The following is a 13,407-nucleotide window of genomic DNA, read 5'->3' on the forward strand; positions in this document are numbered from 1 at the left end:
ATGATATTTCAAGAATCACTAGAGACAGGAGAGGTGACAGATAACTGGAAAATTGCCAATATTCCCCTCTGCACAAGAAGGGAGCAAAGCAGACTTGTGGGAACTATAGGTTGACTTCGCTGAAGTATGACTGGTGGTTGGTTAGATTTTAGAGTCCATTATTAAGGATGAGATTACAGAGTGCTTAGATGTTCACAATAAAATCGGTCGAAGCCAGCATGGATTTGTGAAGGGGAGGTCTTGCTTGACAAATCCACTGGAATTCTTTGAAGAAGTAGATAGCAGGACAGACGAAGGAGAATCAGTAGATGTTGTTTACTTAGATTTTCAGAAGACCTTTGACAAGGTGCCACGCGAGGCTGCTAATGAAGATGAGATCACGGTATCAAAGCAGATAGCATGGATAGCAGAAGACAAGGAGTGGCCATTTGCTGGTGGGCTGCCAGTGACTAGCAGAGTTCCGCAGGGATCAGTACTGGGGCCGCTACTCTTCATGTTGTATGTTAATGATTTGGACGAGGGGATTGAAGGTTTTGTGGTCAAGTTTGCGGATGATATGAAAATAGGTGGAAGGGCAGGTCGAGTAGAGAAAGCAGGGACTCTGTAGGACTTGGACAGGTTGGTAGAGTGGGCAGAGAAGTGGTAGACGGAATATAATGTAGCAAATTGTGGAGTCATGCATTTTGGTAGTAGGAGTAAAAGCGTAGACTATTTTCTAAACGGGGAGAGAATCCAGAAATAGGAGGGTCTTGCGCGTACTGGTGCAGGATTCCCAAAAAATTGATCTGCAATTCGAATTGGTAGCAAAGAAAGCAAACTCAATGCTAGCATTTACTTCAAGATGGCTTGTATATAAACACAGGGATGTAATGTGGAGGCTCTAAAAGGTGCTGGAAAGGCCATGTTCGGAATGTTGTGAGCATTTTGGGCACCATATCTGAGGAAGGATGTGCTGGCTCCGGAGAGGGTCCAGAGGAGGTTTACAAAAATGGTCCCAGGAATGTGTAGGTTTACCTACGATGAGCGTTTGTCAGCACTGGGCTTGTACTCGCTGGAGTTTAAGAAGAATGAGGGGAGACCACATTGAATCAAACTGAATAGTGAAAGGCTTGGATAGAGTGGATGTGAAGAGGATTTTTCCACTAGTGGGGGAATCTAGGCTAGGTAGACGTCATAGCCTCAGAATTAAAGAACATTCTTTTAGGAAGGAGATGAGGTTAAATTTCTTTAGTCAGAGCGTGGAAACTGTGTCACAGAAGGCTGTGGATGCCTAGCCAGTGGATATTTTTAAGGTAGAGATGGATAGATTCTTGATTAGTGCAATTATCAGAGGTAATGGGGCGACGGCAGGAGAATGGGGTTAGGAAGGAGAGACAGGTCAGCCATGATTGAATGGCGGACTTGATGGGCCGAATGGCCTAATTCTACCCCTATCACGTGTCTCTCACCTACCCTTTCTATCTGCCTCTCACTCTCCCCCTCTCTCTCCCTCCCCCTCTCCCTCCCCCTCTCCCTCTCTCTCTCACCCCCCCCCCCCCCCCCCCCCCCCCCCCCCCCCTCTCTCTCACACAGCTGTCGATGTGGTCGGTGAAAGTGAACATAGAGGAAATGCATCTTCGCCTCTATTTATACCTCGCGGAGAGAGAGCGAGAGCGAGAGTGAGAGGGGGCGGGCAGCAGATGCCTCTTTGGCCAGGTGCCCATGGGTTCGGAGGCTCCAGGTGTCCAACACCGTGACACGACACAGTGCGACGCCCAAATTAAATCATGCCGTCAACCCTGAGTTGTCAAAGCATGACACCACACATCCTGTTTACCAGAAACTCTCTCTGTAGCTCTCTCTCCCTCCCTCCCACTCTTACGATACAATACATTAGAACTTTATTTATTCCAGGAGGGCCAACAGTTAAGAACAACACAACATACATGAAAAATGAAATTAAAGGGACGAGTGGAAAGGCATTGGGGATGTGCAAAGATTGAGAAGGTGGGGGACGGGAGGACGGGGAGTGTGGGGGGGGGGGGGGAGGGGGATAGTCAGTCTCAATCTACCTCACGACAGAAGGGGGAGGAGTTGTAATGTTTGATAGCCACAGGGAAGACGGGTCTCCTGTGGCGCCCTGTCCTCCATCTGTTGCTGAGGGTGCTCCACAGGTTAACCAGTGTGTCATGGAGGGGTTGAGCCATCTGCAGACTTCGCCCTGCTCCCCCAGCACATGGCAGCCAAGAAGATGGCACTGGCTACCATCGATTATCAGACGTTGAAGGAGCAGAGACTTCCCAAAATGTACAGGCGGCTCTCTCTCTTGGACAGCGCATCAGCGTTCCTGGACCTGTCCAGTTTATTGTCCAGGCACTCTCCAAAATATTTGTACTCCCTGGTAAACTGTGCATTGATGGAAACAGGGGACAGGGGTTTTCCTAATTGCAGAGTCAGCTGAAAACCTCTGCAGATGGCAGGCGACGAGGTTATAACTGAAGTCCGAGGTGCAGATGGTACACTGGAAGGGAGAGCGGACCGTCCCCTGTATGGCCCCTGTGTTGCTCACCACCATGTCCGAGACACAGTTCTGTAACATGTAATATTGTGGTCGGTCAGTCGGGTAGTTGGTGATCCAGGACATCAATGGAGCATCAACCCACATCTTCGTCAGTTTGCTCCCAAGCAGTGCAGGCCAGATCGTGTTAAAAGCTGGAGAAGTAAAAAAACATGACTCACACAATGCTTCTCGGCTTATCCAGGTGAGCATAGGATCGACGGACCAGGTGGATGATGGCGTCGTAAAGCCCATCTTTGTTTGCAGGGCCGGCCTTAAGCCAATTGGACCAATTGCTCCCAATTGGGCCCTGCGCCTGAGTAATCTACTCTCGGCTCGGGTAGATTTACCCTGGGTGGAGGGGGGAGAGAGGGGTGGAGGGGGTAGAAAGGGGTAAACGGGGAGGTAGGTGTGAGGGGTGTATGGATAAGAGGGGGAGGCAGGTAATTCCCTCACCATCCTGGGACAGCGCTCCCGCCCTTCCAGTCGCTGTGCTTCATGCACACAGCACCGGCTGCACCCCTCTCTCTCCCCGGGGAGACGCGGTGAACAATACAGGGAGGGCTGAGCAGGCGGTTGGAGCAACGATTACAAACCTAGGCCTCAGCTCACACCCGTCTGACCGGACCCCGGCATCCGCTCCTGCCGCCGGCACTCTCCCTCCCTTCTCTCCTTCCTCCCTTCTTTCTCTCCTTCCCTCCCTCCTTCCTCTCTCTCTTTTCCATTCTCTCCTTCCCCCCCTTCTTTCTCTCCTTCCCCCCCATCTTTCTCTCCTTCCCTCCCTTCTTTCTCTACTTCCCTCACACCCTCCTCTCCTTCCCTCCCACACACACACACACACACACACACACACACACACACACACACACACACACACACACACACACACACACACACACATCATGCACAGACACACACACACACACACACACATACACACACACACACACACATCACGCACAGACAACCACACACACACACAGACACACACACACACACACACACACACATCATGCACAGACAACCACACAGACACACACACACACACACACACATCACGCACAGACAACCACACACACACACACGCACATACACACACACGCACACACACGCACACACACACACACACACACACATCACGCAGACAACCACACACACACACGCACACACGCACATACACACACACACACATAACGCAGACAACCACACACACACACACACACACACGCACACACGCACATACACACACACACACACACGCACACACACACACACACACACACACACACACACACACACACGCGCACACACACACACACACACGCACACACACACACACACACACATACATACACACACGCACGCACACACACACACACATACGCGCACACACACACACACACACATAGACAACTAACACACACACAACTAAGTTAGGATGCGGTAGAAGCCCAAAATTTAATTCCTGGACTGTTTTTGCCAAATGTTATTGGTTTTCCAGGATCTAGTTAAATTTTTTTTTTTTCATTTCTCAGTCACTAAAACAAGTGGTATTGTAACTATGTACATTTCAGAGGTGATCTACACATTTTGTTTGTTACTTGTAGGTTTACATGTATGCAATTTTGTATTAAAATGTAGCTTAGATCTGTTTGGTCCATTAATTCGCAGGCACTTTTTAAGCGCACATTTTGATTACTTTCCATTCTACCATAGAGATATAAATTATTTGTACTTCTATGATTCTACAGACCTTGGCTGGGAACCTGGGGCTCACCAAAATGTTTCACAATTGGGCCCCGCACCTCCTAAGGCCGGCACTGTTTGTTTGGTCAGCGAACTGCAGGTGGTCCAGTTAGGGCTTAACTAGGGGTCGCAGGTGAGTGAGCACCAGCCTCTCCAGGGACTTCATGATGTCTGAATTCAGAGCCAATGGTCTGTAGTCATTGGAGGGGCTGGGGCACGTCCTCTCTGGTCAGGAACAAGGCAGGATGTCTTCCTTAACACAGGAACCCTCTCAGGCTCAGGTTAAAGACGAGCTGTAGTACTCTACATAACTGGCTGGCACATGCCTTGAGTACCCTAGTGCTGACATCATTGGGACTCGTAGATTTGCCTGGGTGGAATCTGCTCAGCTCCTTCCTCACCAGCTCAGCCTTGATTGTCTGGCGTGGCAAAGAAAGGGCAGAGGAAGTGGATCAGGGGGATTGAGAGGGAGAGACTGTCGGGGAGCAGGGGGGAGGGTGGGCAGAGGCCCCACCATCAAATCTATTAAAAACAGGTTTAGCTCGTTGGCCCAATCCTGGTTGCTTTCCCTCCCCAGGCCACTAGTCTCCTTGTAGCCTGTAATGTTCTTCATCCCGTTCCACACATCCCTCTTGTTGTTCTGCTGAGGTTTCCACCTGCAGTCATAGAAACATAGAAAATAGGTGCAGGAGTAGGCCATTCAGCCCTTCGAGCCTGCACCGCCATTCAATATGATCATGGCTGATCATCCAACTCAGTATCCTGTACTTGCCTTCTCTCCGTACCCCCTGATCCATTTAGCCACAAGGGCCACATCTAACTCCCTCTTAAATATAGCCAATGAACTGGCCTCAACTACATTCAGTGACAGCGAATTCCAGAGATTCACCACTCTCTGTGTAAAAAATGTTTTTATCATCTCAGACCTAAAAGATTTCCCCTTTATCCTTAAACTGTGACCCCTTGTTCTGGATTTCCCCAACATCAGGAACAATCGTCCTGCATCTAGCCTGTCCAACCCCTTACGAATTTTGTAAGTTTCTATAAGAGCCCCCCTCAATCTTCTAAAATCTAGCGAGTACAAGCCGAGTCTATCCAGTCTTTCTTCATATGAAAGTCCTGACATCCTAGGAATCAGTCTGGTGAACCTTCTCTGTACTCCCTCTATGGCAAGAATGTCCTTCCTCAGTCGTCCTTGCCCTGTCTCAGTCTGGCCTTCAGGTCTTTCTGCGCCTGTTTCACCTCCTTCCTGTCACCATTCCTGAAGACCCTCTTCTTCTGGTTGAGAAGGGCATTTATGTCACTGGTGACCCTGGACTTGTTGTTGGGGAAACAGTGTACAGTCTCCTCTGATGCGTTATCCACACAGAACTTAATGGAGCTGATAACACAGTCTGTCAGTCATCAATGTCCTCTTCATGGGGACAAGGGTGTCCCAATCTTAGTCCTCAAAACAGCCCTGTGGAGCGTCATAGCCCTCCTGTGACCACCTCCATACTGACCTTGTGGACACAGGCAGCCTCTGGATCATTGGCTTATACCTGGATAGGAGGTGAACCATGTTGTGGTCGGATATTCCCCGTGGCAGACGGGCTATGGAGCTGTAGGCCTCTTTATCATTGGCATACAGCAGGTCCAATATGTTCATATCCCTGGTGGGACAGTCAACAAACAGTGAAAGTGGGTAGGCTAATGTCCAGTGTCACTCCTCTCTGTATTTCTCCCACTGTCTTTCCCTCTCTTCCTTTCTCTCCCACTCTCCTTCAATCTATCTCTCTCTGCATCTCTCTCTACATTCTCTCTCTCCCTCTCTCTCTCTGTATCTGTTTCTCTCGTATATATATATATATATATATATATATATATCCCTCTCTCTCACACTCTCCATCCCTCTCTCTGCATCCCTTTCTCTATGCCTATACCTCTGACGCTCCTATCTCCATCTCTTTCTTCCTCTTTTAACACTTTCTCTGTTTCTCTTTCCCTCTCTCTCTGCCATTCCCCTCTCGCCACCCATCTTTCACTCTCTCTCTCTGTCTCTACCCGCTCTCTTCATCCCGCTCTCAGTCTCCTTCCCTCTCTCCTCTCTTCCTCTCATTCTCTCTCTGTATATCTATCTCCCCTCCTTCTCTGTGTCTCCCTGTATGCCCCGTCTCTCTCCCCTCTCCCTCCCTCTCTTTATTTTTTTCTGTATCCTTCTCTCCTCTCTGTCTCACCCCCCTCCACTTTCTCTCCCCTTTGGACACCTTTATATTAAGGTTCTTGCCATTAACTGTAGTATTTCCCCTTTCATTGGACTTCCCAAAGTGCAACTCCTCACACACTTGTTCGGATTATACTGCTTCTGCCATAACAGAAAAATAAATGTATTACATCAAAAGATAACATAGTGCAAACACAAAGCGCAAAGTCAGTCATACAGCGTGAAAACAGGCCTTTCGGCCTAACTTGTCCACGCCGAACAACATTTCATAACAAGAGGATTTCAGTATAGGAGTAAAGAGGTTCTTCAGCAGTTGTATAGGGCTCTAGTGAGACCACATCTGGAGTATTGTGTACAGTTTTGGTTTCCTAATTTGAGGAAGGACATTCTTGTGATTGAGGCAGTGCAACGTAGGTTCACGAGATTGATCCCTGGGATGGCTGGACTGTCATATGAGGAAAGATTGAAAAGACTTGGTTTGTATTCACTGGAGTTTAGAAGGATGAGGGGGCATCTTATAGAAACATATAAAATTATAAAAGGACTGGACAAGCTAGATGCAGGAAACATGTTCCCAATGTTGGGTGAGTCCAGAACCAGGGGCCACAATCTTAGAATAAAGGGGAGGTCATTTAAGACTGAGGTGAGAAAAAACTTTATCACCCAGAGAGTTGTGAATTTATGGAATTCCCTGCCACAGAGGGCAGTGGAGGCCAAGTCACTGGATGGATTTAAGAGAGAGTTAGATAGAGCTCTAGGGGTTAGTGGAGTCAAGGGATATGGGGAGAAGGCAGGCACGGGTTATTGCTAGGGGACGATCAGCCATGATCACAATGCGGTGCTGGCTCGAAGGGCCGAATGGCCTCCTCCTGCACCTATTTTCTATGTTTTCTATGTTTCTATCTATGTCCCATCTCTATGTGCATAAAGGAACTGCAGAGATGCTGGTTTAAACTGAAGAGAGAACATGTATCATTTTTACTAGTCCCACCTGTCTCTGTTTGGCCCATATCCCTCTAAACCTATCCTATCCATGTACCTGTCTACGTGTCTTTTGAACGTTGTGATAGTACCTGCCTCAGCTACCTACTCTGGCAGCTTGTTCCTTACACGCACCAGCCTCTGTGTCAAAAAGTTGATCCTCAGGTTCCTATTTAATCTTTCCCCTCTCATCTTAAACCTATGTTATCTGGTTCTTAATTCCCCTAGCCTGGGGGGTAGAAAACTGTGCGTTCACCCTATTTCCCTCATGATCTTATACATTTACATACAGATGAGATCAGTTTAACTTGGCAAGATGATCGGCACAGACATTGTGGGCTGAAGGGCCTGTTCCTGTGATGTACTATGTTCTATGTTCTAACTCCTTTCTAAAGGTACGTCCTTTTATTCTGAGGCTTTGCTCACTGGTCCTAGCCTCTCACATCCTCACCACATCCGTTCTATCTAGGTCTTTCACTATTCGGTAAGTTTCAATAAGGTCCCTCGTCATCCTTCTAATCTCCAGCGACTACAGACTCAGTGCCGACAAACGCTCACCATACATTAACCCAATCATTATAACCATATAACCATATAACAATTACAGCACGGAAACAGGCCATCTCGACCCTTCTAGTCCGTGCCGAACACGTATTCTCCCCTAGTCCCATATACCTGTGCTCAGAACATAACCCTCCATTCCTTTCCCGTCCATATAACTATTCCATTCCCGGGATAATTCTTGTAAATTCTCGAAACATTCATGTAAATATTTTATGCACTTTTTGGAGACTTCTGTAAATAAACAGAAACATGTGAATAAATGTGAGGTTATCCACTTTGGTGGCAAGAACAAGAAGGCAGTTTATTATCTGAATGGTGTCAGATTAGGAAAAGGGGAAGTGCAATGAGACCTGGGTGTACTTGTACATCAGTCACTGAAAGTAATCATAGAAACATAGAAACATAGAAATTAGGTGCAGGAGTAGGCCATTCGGCCCTTCGAGCCTGCACCGCCATTCAATATGATCATGGCTGATCATCCAACTCAGTATCCCGTACCTGCCTTCTCTCCATACCCTCTGATCCCCTTAGCCACAAGGGCCACATCTAACTTCCTCTTAAATATAGCCAATGAACTGGCCTCGACTACCCTCTGTGGCAGGGAGTTCCAGAGATTCACCACTCTCTGTGTGAAAAAAGTTCTTCTCATCTCGGTTTTAAAGGATTTCCCCCTTATCCTTAAGCTGTGACCCCTTGTCCTGGACTTCCCCAACATCGGGAGCAATCTTCCTGCATCTAGCCTGTCCAACCCCTTAAGAATTTTGTACGTTTCTATAAGATCCCCTCTCAATCTCCTAAATTCTAGAGAGTATCATGCAGGTACAGCAGTCAATGAAGAAAGCTCATGGCATGCTGGTCTTCATAACGAGAGGATTTGAGTAAACATAGAAACATAGAAAATAGGTGCAGGAGTAGGCCATTCGGCCCTTCGAGCCTGCACCGCCATTCAATATGATCATGGCTGATCATCTAACCCAGTATCCTGTACCTGCCTTCTCTCCATATCCCCTGATCGCTTTAGCCACAAGGGCCACATCTAACTCCCTCTTAAATATTGCCAATGAACTGGCCTCAACTACCTTCTGTTGCAGAGAATTCCAGAGATTCACCACTCTCTGTGTGAAAAATGTTTTTCTCATCTCGGTCCAAAAGATTTCCCCCTTATCCTTAAACTGTGACCTCTTGTTCTGGTTTCAGAAGGATCCCCCCTCAATCTTCTAAATTTTAGTGAGTGCAAGCCGAGTCTATCCAGTCTTACTTCATATGAAAGTCCTGACATCCCAGGAATCAGTCTGGTGAACCTTCTCTGTACTCCATCTATGGCAAAAATGTCTTTCCTCAGATTTGGAGACTAAAACTGTACGCAATACTCCAGGTGTGGTCTCACCAAGACTCTGTACAACTGCAGTAGTGTAGTGGCATGGACGAGGTCAGGAAAAGGCCAGACGCTAGGCATGTTCAAACAGTAGTCTTTTAATCCCTACAGCGAGCGTACACCACACACACACCTCGAGAGCACTAAATCCAGGGTCATCTGGAAACCCCGTGGCAGACCAATGCCCCTGACCCTCAATCGGCGAGGGGGCTGATCCAAGGAGTGGCATACCCCCCAGGGACCACCACGGTAGAACCTTTCTGGTCCTATACTCAAATCCTTTTGCTATGAATGCTAACATACCATTTGCTTTCTTCACTGCCTGCTGCACCTGCATGCCTACTTTCAATGAATGGTGTACCATGACACCCAGGTCTTGTTGCATCTCCCCTTTTCCTAATCGGCCACTGGGTACAGGAGCAAAGACATCCTTCTGCAGTTGTACAGAGCCCTCGTGAGACCACACCTGGAGTATTGTGTGCAGTTTTGGTCTCCTAATTTGAGGAAAGACCCAGGATGGGGGTAATGTGATACGATGAAGGAATGGAACGACTGGGCTTGTAGTCACTGAAATTTAGAAGGGTGAGAGTGGATTTTATAGAAACATATAAAATTATTAATGGTACACAAAAATGCTGGAGAAACTCAGCGGGTGCAGCAGCATCTGTGGAGCGAAAGAAATAGGCGACGTTTCGGGCCGAAACCCTTCTTCAGACTGATGACTATGACTCGAAGACTTAGGGCTTTGGCTTTGTACTATATATTTTTTTATTTTAATAAAATTATTTACATAGATACATTGAAAATAGGTGCAGGATTAGGCTATTCGGCCCTTTTAGCAGCACCCCCATTCAATGTGATCATGGCTGATCATCCACAATCAGTACCATTCCTGCCTTCTCCCCATATCCCTTATTTCCGCTGCCCCAAGAGCTCTATCTAAATCTATTTTGAATGCATCCAGTGATTCGGCTTCACTGCCTTCTGAGGCAGAGAATTCCACAAATTCACAACTCTCTGGATGAAAAAGTTTTTCCTCTTCTCAGTTCTAAATGACCGACCCCTTATTCTTAACCTGTAGCCCTGATTCTGGACTCCCCCAACATCGGGACACGTTTCCTTTTTCTAGTATGTCCAATCCATTAATAATTTTATATGTTTCTATAAAATCCACTCTCACCCTTCTAAATTCCAGTGAATACAAGCCCAGTCGTTCCATTCCTTCATCTTATCACAGTCCCCCCATCCTGGGTCTTTTCTCAAATTAGGTGATCAAAACTGCACACAATACTCCAGGTGTGGTCTCACCAGGGCCCTGTACAAATGCAGAAGCATCTCTTTGCTCCTATAAGCAAATTCTCTTGTTATGAAGGCCAGCATGCCATTCGCTTTCTTCACTTCCTGCTGTACCTGCATGTTTACTTTCATTGACTGATGAACAAGGAACCCAGATTCCGTTGTACTTCCCCCTTTTCCCAACTTGACACCATTTAGATAATAATCTGCCTTCCTGTTTTTGCTACCAAAGTTGATAGCCTCACATTTCTCCACAATAAACTGCATCTGCCATGCATCTGCCCACTCACCCAACCTGTCCAAGTCACCCTGCATTCTCATAGTATCCCCCTCACAGTTCACACTCCCACCCAGCTTTGTGTAATCTGCAAATTGGCTAATGTTACTTTGAATCCCTTTGTCTAAATAATTGATGTATATTGTAAATAGCTGCGGTCCCAGCACCGAGCCTTGCGGTACCCCACCAGTCTTGCACTAAATGTTATTTCCTTTATCCTGTATCTGTACACTGTCGACCGCTTCATTGTAATCATGTATATTCTTTGCGCTGATTAGATAGCACGCACCAAACACTTTTTGCTGGACCTCAGTACATTTTACAATAAACTAAACAGTGAAACTAGTATGACAACTAGGGTGGGGAGGAATGGAGGAAGTGGGAATGCAAGGGTTACTTGAAGTTAGAGAAATCAATATTCATACCCCTGGGTTGCAAGCTGCCCAAGTGGAATTTGAGATGTTGTTCCTCTAATTTGCATTTGGCCTCACTCTGACAACGTAGGATCCCCAGGTCAGTAAGGTCAGTATGGGAATTGGTAAAGGGAGTTAAAGACTTTGGCCATCAGGAGATAACTTAGGCCAAGGTGGATTCAGCAGAGGTGTTCAGTGAAACGATTATCTCGTCTAGACTTGGTCTCACCGATACATCAGAATCCACACCTGGATCAGCGGATACAGTAGGAGGAGGTGCAAATGAAACACTACCTAACTTGTCGACGTCTGCAGACAGAGTCAAGGGAGGAAGTATAGTGTTGCATCTCCTGTAGTTGCAGGGGAAGGTACCTGGGTAGGGGTTTGCCTGGTTCAGAAACGATGAGTCAACCAGGGAGTTGTGGAGGGAACAATCACTGCGGAAAATGGTGGAGATGGGAAGATATGGCTAGTGGTGGGTTCCCATTGGAGGTGGCGGAAATGTCCGAGGTTTATGTATTGTATGCGACAGCTGATGGGGTGAAAGGGGACTAGGGGAACTGTGTCCCTGTTGCAACTGGGGGTGGGGGGGGGGGGGGCGTGCAAGAGCGGAGTTGTGGGGTACTGAGGAGATACATTTCCCCTATTCCAGCTTCTTTCCTCACCTCCCCCCCTCCCCTCCCTGTCAATGTTCTTCAGAGATGCCACTTGATGTGCAGAGTTATGCCAGAACTTTGTATCCTATTGTGTATAAACCGGCATCTGCAGTTCGTTGTGTTCAAATGTCCACACATAGATTGGAATTGACATTCTTCTGGACTATTCTAAAATATTTTTCCTTTTAACCATATTTCAGGTCATTTTGGCAACTGACGATTATTTTCCGCGCTTGTTTTGTTGTTGCCTGCTCATTGGAGAATGAACCAGCTCTCTGATCGGACTGTTTCATAGCACCAATGAGATGAAGCGCTGCTTCACCAATCGTACGTGCCCAACTATATTCCCCCAGAAGCTGTTAGAAGGATGACTGCGGTATGATTTCCTCATTCTGTGTACAGTAATTAGTCGGAATGGCTGGATGAAGGAAAACCGGGTGGCAGCTCGGACCAAACTCAAATCTCGCTCGACCCGGACCAGACTACAGTTGGGCTATGTTCAAAGGCTTCTGAGAAAGGGCAACTATGCTGAGCGGGTGGGTGCTGGAACCCCTTATATATGGAGGTTGCATGGCAGGCGAGGTCACGACCCGTTGCCGCGCAGCGCCATCTGGAGTACAAGCGGTGAACTGCAGTTGAACACTTACTATCAAAGATCTTATAGCAGAGCAAGATGGGTTACTCTCACGCAAACGTGTAGTACGCTCATGGACGGATTCATGGGTGATTATATGACTCATTTTAGCAACCAGCCCCCGCCATCTTGTTCCGCCATCTTGCTTCCGGCCAAAGATCGGATCTTTGTTTCCGCAGCGGGGGGAAGGAGTGCGCGGGAGTGGGAGTGTGTGGCCAGGGGAGAGGGAGTGTGCGGCCCGGGGCAGCGAGGAGAGGTAGTGTGGGGCCAGGGGAGAGGGAGTGTGCGGCCTGGGGCAGCGGGAGAGGGAGTGTGGGGCCAGGGGAGAGGGGCATAGGTGGGGGGGAGACATTGTAGTGAGGGGGCAGGCGAGGGAGTGCCGGGGGGGGATAAGGCCTAGTGTGTGTGGAGTTGCAGGGAGGTTTACAATGTTTCTTATTTACAATGTTTCTTATTTAATGTCCCTTGTCTAGTCTGAAATAAAGTTCATTATTGGCTCAGAAGAAATATAATTGTGTGTGTTATATGATTATATGCATTTATATCATTTTCATGTATGTGTGTTTATAAACATTTTATTCTTTAACAAGAATTAACAGAATTATGAACTAACAGAATTATGAATCTAACCCTATATCACACACAAAAAGTTCCCCCGCAATGTCAATTACCCTGCGAGGCGGGTCGGTTCCGGTTACTACAAAATCAACTCAAACACTGCTTGTG

General features: G+C 47.4%; 1 protein-coding gene across 1 annotated transcript in view; it reads right to left on the reverse strand.

Annotated features, from left to right (window-relative positions):
- Positions 1–5,467: 5,467 nt before the first annotated feature.
- LOC116968016 (myelin-associated glycoprotein-like) overlaps positions 5,468–13,407 on the reverse strand; it is a 9,087-nt gene continuing 1,147 nt past the window's right edge. Inside the window, exons 4-6 of the mRNA XM_033014648.1 lie at positions 11,621–11,640; positions 5,785–5,934; positions 5,468–5,663 (exon numbers count right to left, since the gene is read on the reverse strand). Of these exons, the coding sequence (XP_032870539.1) occupies positions 5,468–5,663; positions 5,785–5,934; positions 11,621–11,640 (366 nt within the window). The remainder of the gene's footprint in view (positions 5,664–5,784; positions 5,935–11,620; positions 11,641–13,407) is intronic.

The sequence above is a fragment of the Amblyraja radiata genome, chromosome 43, assembly GCF_010909765.2.
Source record: "Amblyraja radiata isolate CabotCenter1 chromosome 43, sAmbRad1.1.pri, whole genome shotgun sequence".
NCBI lineage: Eukaryota > Metazoa > Chordata > Chondrichthyes > Rajiformes > Rajidae > Amblyraja > Amblyraja radiata.